General features: G+C 26.5%; 1 protein-coding gene across 1 annotated transcript; it reads right to left on the reverse strand.

Moving 5' to 3' along the window:
- Positions 1–2: 2 nt before the first annotated feature.
- LOC125812083 (protein PLANT CADMIUM RESISTANCE 2-like) lies at positions 3–2,842 on the reverse strand. Its single transcript, XM_049491574.1, has 4 exons — positions 2,529–2,842; positions 1,777–1,848; positions 869–1,081; positions 3–286 (listed from the first exon to the last, which is right to left on the reverse strand). The coding sequence occupies exons 1-4, from the start codon at positions 2,737–2,739 to the stop codon at positions 210–212; spliced, it is 573 nt and encodes a 190-aa protein (XP_049347531.1). The 5' UTR covers positions 2,740–2,842; the 3' UTR covers positions 3–209.
- Between the last annotated feature and the right edge of the window lie 3,384 nt (positions 2,843–6,226).

Below are 6,226 nucleotides of genomic sequence, written 5' to 3' on the forward strand. Positions count from 1 at the left end.
GGGAAAGGAGAATTAACAAGATACTTGAATGCATGTATTGTACATAATTAGATTACAAATCTAAACACTCACAATCCCCTAACAAATTATATTAGGGCTAATATTATATTCACTATCATTCAATTAAGAGCTATCTCTTTACTATATAGCAGTTATTGCTTCGATTTCAAAAAATATCCTCGTGATTTTTCACAACCCAATCTTAATCCTTATCTATTCATTCCACCTTCAACTGTTGGTGGGATGATCACTCCACGATTTTGCCTCTCCACATTTCCATGCCATCCTGTGAATATATAAAAAAAAAAAAAATCATAGTAAAGTACTTTTGAGATATCTTATATTTTTTTCTATAAAGTTTTCAAGAAGTGTAAAAATATTTATTTTAGAAAATTGAAGTGTTGGATCTAGCTTTTAAGAAAAGATACAATGAATTCCACAAGTGAGGTCTGGAGAGGATAGAGTATACGCATACTTTATTATTATCTCGTAGGGATGGAGGAATTGTTTCCATTTTAACATCTTGACCAAACAAAATTTTTTGTTCTAATTTTGTCCAAACACAAATTATTTTTTAAATTGATTGTTCTGGTTTAACACTATTTGAAATGCCTCTCTCATAGTGAGAAATTTTGTCTAGTAGCATTCGATCACAAAATTTATTATCAGCTGCATAAATGACTAGAATATGTTTTTCAATTGATAGTAACCAAACACAAACTCTATACTCACAAATACATTTTTGTAAAAATAAATAAATTTTAAAAATTTGACCAAAGACTCGCATTGACTTTACTTTTCACATTAATTTATTTAAAAATTAAAAATAAAATAAAAATAAAGGGTGAGATAATTTTGTTTTTCTTACCAATTGACATATCAACTCCTCGATTTTTGAGCTCACGATATTCTTGACACAAGGCACAAGCTTCACAAAAGCAATGAACCAAACAATCTCCACAAAGATTTTTTTTCAACAAATATTGTTGTCTCATTTTGTTACGATAAAAACAAGAGTAACAACATGGACAACAAGTCACACATATTATTATTGCATATAATGCTCCATTTACTCCACAAGCTGCAAAAATTAAGGTAAAAAAAGTAATAATGTTATAATTATGAAATTGAAGAAAAAAGATTAATAAGACAAATTCACCAGTTTATTGGGGGTAGAAAATGAGTAATTTGACTACATTAATTAATAAGTGAGATATTATCTGACGTTATTTAAAAGTGTTATTTGAGTTAAGTTGAACTCTGTCAAAATAGACTAAACTATGGGTTATGTAACCTAATTCATCGAACTCTTATCAAGTTTTAGTTTCTTTATTTGTGAAGGTATTATTAATAGTATAAGAGCAAGTGAAGATTTTTATAGCTGCTCCAAACTTGTTTAGAACTAAGACAAAATTATTGTTATTTATTCTTTATTATAGAGCCATAAGTCACCTAACAAATAAAAAAGTCATTCAATATTTTAATAAAATTTCTCATTAATCAATTCGACAAACATAAATCAGTAAAATATTTATAAGTTATTTAAGAGATCAAGAATGTATGACTTAGTCAACACACTTTACTACATTTTGCCCCTCAATTTTTTTAATTTTGCCCTCAATTTTTGGAGCACTCACCTATGAGATAAAAATTTAAATAGCCAATCTATTCAATATTTCAACGGGTTTATTTTTGGTTTTTTCGATCTTGAAATAAAACTGAACTCATTATTTATTAAACATAATAAAATCAGAAAAAAATAAATAAAAAACTTACAGTTAGAACCCTTGTCAATAATCTCAGCAACCTTTCCAAAAGTGATGCATGGACACCACAATGTTATGCAACCTGATTAAATAAAGCCAAACAAAAAAAGAGAAAAAAAATACATTTTTTTTAGTTCATTAGCAATAATAGTAATTTTGGTTCTTTAATTGTTAGTAAAATTTTAATAGTTCTTGTGTTATTTGATTAAGTAAATATATTTTTTAATTAACTGAAATATATGTTTTTAGTCTTTTTATGGAGGAAGTATGTTACATTTGAATAAAATTAAAAGCAATATTATTTTCGTTCATTTCAAATTTATGTGACACTTTTTACTATCGGAGAGTATTTGACTAATCTTTGAAACTAAATTAAATAACATCAATTTGAATTTTAAAAATCATAAAAAGATAATATAAGTTGCAATAACATCAATGCTTAACGTAATAAAGCAGTGGAACCACAAATTTTATGATAAATTTGTGAATATTATATGCATATCACAAAGACTAGAATTAAAATCTTACAAATAATTGACGGACTAAAAATATAAACTAACCCTTCTAATAAAGTAAAATAAAAAATTCAATCAATAAGAAAAAAAAAAGTACTCTCTATGTCCCAATTTATTTTACAACAACACCATTTTAGATCACAAATCTGAATATTTTTCTTTAAATTCCGTATTAAATTAAATAACATTATATAAATTAGCGCGGACAGAGTAGCATTTTCACAAATGATATGAAAGGAAGACTTACAATTCTTGGGATCGGACATACAATCACATAGTCCAGTTGACCATGGAACATCATTTTTCTTTTTTCTATACATAGCGGGTTGTGGATCCATCGTCTCTACGTAAAACGGAGTTTTCGAGCTCCTCATAACGTTAATCGGTGACGGAGTGTCGTCACTGAATGACGAAAATTTCTGGTATCGATCACTTAATGAACTTGTTGAAGATTTCATGATAATTGATTGATGAAGAAAAATAAAAGATGAAGGGGGATGAGCTAAGTTCTTGAATTAGATAATGTGATGATATTTTACAAGACTTTTGACTTAATATATAATATGATAGAGAAAATGACAAGATTGGTCCTCTTATGTTGAGGGTAGATCTAAAAAAAAATTCTGAATAGTCTTTACTTTTTAAATTTATCTAAAATTAATAACTTTTGACTATGTCAATTTTTTAATAAATTTTGTCAGTTAAAATTATGAAAAAAATTTAATTTAGTCACATTTGGAGAAACAACTTTAATTGTTTTTAATCTCCTTTAAAAGTTTGGTGTAATTTTTTTATTTAATTTTTACTTATTGTTTTAATATATATATATCTATTTTTTTCCACTCACCATTCAGTATCCACACTGGAGCCTCACTATTTTTCAAATTCGAGACCTCTAATTATTGGAAGAGCAGTCTCATCTAGGGGTGTTCATCGGTCGATTCGGTTTGGTTTTATGAATTATCGGTTCGGTTTATTGGTTTTCGGTTTTTAAATACGCTAAACCAATAACGAACCAATAAGATAATTTTTTATCGGTTTATCGGTTTTGGTCCTTAACGGTTCGGTTTTTGGTTTAACCAATAAGAATATGCTTATAAAACAAATATATGACTTCTCTAATAAATTTGACACGTCATGACAATAATTTAACTTTACAAAAGCTCATAAAATAGAAATAATAATAACAAACATGAAAAGAACTATACATGTGTAACACAAAGAGAAATAAAGAGGAATATGATTCTTACTTTAGGTTTTGACGATTTGTATAATGTAAAATTGTGAACTCAAAGTTACAGCGAAGTATGAATTGATGGCTAAATGACTAAGACATAACTATAAAGATATTGAGATTAATATTTATTAATATGTATGTTGTATATGTAAAAGTATTAAATTACTATAGTCTTAACTCTTAATGGGTTATCGGTTTACCCAATAACCCAATATTGAAAATCAATATCGAACCGATAATCCGATAATTTTTTTTATAAAACCATTAGGAAACCGTTAACCCAATAACCCAATAGCAATAAACCAATAACACATTTTTCGGTTCGATTTATCGGTCTGTTCGGTTTTTGCACACCCCTAGTGTCATCCACCAAATTACATCATTTGATGATTTTTTATTTCTTTTTTTTATGTCTATTACTATAGCTTTTTGTGTTACAATTTTAAGGATTTAATGAGATTTTTTATAATTATATTTTTTCATAATTTTCGTCAAATCTATTATATATTTAACTAAGATTAAGAATATCAATTTTTGTCACACAAAAAAAAAAATCAAACCTGTCCAAAATACACTGTAAGACTATTTTAAATGTATCCATAAATAAAGGACCAACATTCATTTTCATTTATATGATAAAGCCAAACAGAGATGGGGTCCAATAAATAATAAATAATTGGTCTTGTGAGTCAACTTTGACGATTCAAAGTTATGGCTAAGAAACTTCATATTCCGCGTGTTTTAAGATTTTAGTCTGATTTTTCTTAATTATAATCCTCCATTTCAAATTATTTATTGTATCTTAAAATTATTTTATTATAACATCTTAATATTAAATATTGTGTCATTTCTCTATAATTAAGATATTTATAATTTTCAAGAATAATTATTGTTATTAATAATGATTTTTTTAAAAAAGTTAATTTTATCTTGAATGTTTAAAAAACAAATAATTTGATATATTTATTTTTCAAAATGGATTGCGACATATAATTTTAATTAAGGGTCAAGATTGGAAGTTTGTGTTTGACTTAGTCATCACTTATGTGTTAGCTTCCTATATGACTTAATTTTTTTGTGATTTATCATTATCTACTGTTCGTATTAATTTTGATATTCAATTAATTTAAATTGATATACAAAATCTCATTAGAATTAATTTTGATATTCGATTAATTTAAATTGATATACAAAATCTCATTAGAAGTAAAACATTTTCTATTGAAGGCAATTTCGTTACTAAGTTATTAGGGTAGTTTGGCAATATAATAATTTCAACAAATGTTACATCATTAGTCAATACAAGGTTGGTCATAATAAAAGAAATTAAATTGCCGTATAGTTTAATATAATAGACTTTGAAAATTAATTAATTCCATAGACTTTAATTCTGCAACACCCTCAATCTAAGTTATGTGGTAAGATTCGTTTAGTAGCTTATTAAAGTTAGATATATATTAATAATATAGAGATTAGTTATAAAAATTTATATATTATTTTTAAATGAGGATTAATTATGTAAAATTTAGCTATTCGTTTTATAAAGAATTTGTACAGTATAATTAATGAATAAATAGTTAGAAAAAAAAGAATGTGAAGTAGATATTTTTGGAAGCTTGATGATGATATACTATATTCCCTCTACTTTTATTATTTCTGTATATATATTGATAGAGACGGGAATGACTACGTTGCCTAGACTAGTCTCCTTTTTGTAATAACTCTTAAATATGTTTATTAAATAAATTTATCGAAAGATTATATAAATAAACAATTTAGGATTTCATAATCTCTAAAATTTCCTATCATTTAAAAATATTACAAAAATTTCTTGGATTCCCTCTCGGATACATCTCTCCCATTAAATAATGTATCATTTCCAATAAATCGGATAACCAAAGAATGTATCCAAGAGCAATGAAAAATTTAAGATTTTTATAATTGGGGAAACTTCCGGAATAGAATGTAATTAGTCCCCGTATGGGGAAAAAATAAGCTAGAAACTGAATTGGGCTTGTTTGGAATGGACTGCTGCTGCTGAGCCTAGATTCAATTGGGCCAATCATTGACCAAGAAAAGAGAAACTTACGGCCCAATGCTTCTGGGCCATCTAGTTTACTACTTTATCTGTTTCAATTTAGGGAAAATTGTATGAAATAACAAACTATTAATTTAAAATAAATGCTATAACCACAATTTCATTTAATTATATTTCGTAGCAAAAACTTTGTCATTCGTCTCTTTCCCCAGAAATCTTGATCGCCACTCTCCAGAAATTTCGCTCGTCACTCTCCTTCGCCTCTCCCACTTTATACAAACACAAATGTATAAATTGTGTTTGTTCTTGTATAAAGCGAGAGAAAACTGTACATACAAATATATATCTCTTTGTCCTATACACTTATAATTATACAATACAAATCTTCCACTGCCACTTCTCTTTTGTCTTTCTCTTTCTCACTTTGTACAAACACAAATTATACAAATACAATGTATAATTTGTGTTTGTATAAAGCGAGAGAGAGATCTGTGTACAAATCTATCTGTATACAAAAATACAATTACATATACATATAAAAATTTATATTTAAATACATATAATACACATATACATATACGACTAAAAATCACAACAAAAAAAACATATACTTATATAACTTACAGCCAAGTCGGTTTCTTATTTGTATACATATTCCAAATATATACCT

The sequence above is a fragment of the Solanum verrucosum genome, unplaced genomic scaffold, assembly GCF_900185275.1.
Source record: "Solanum verrucosum unplaced genomic scaffold, falcon-dt-bn FXZP01000603.1, whole genome shotgun sequence".
In the NCBI taxonomy this organism is placed as follows: domain Eukaryota; kingdom Viridiplantae; phylum Streptophyta; class Magnoliopsida; order Solanales; family Solanaceae; genus Solanum; species Solanum verrucosum.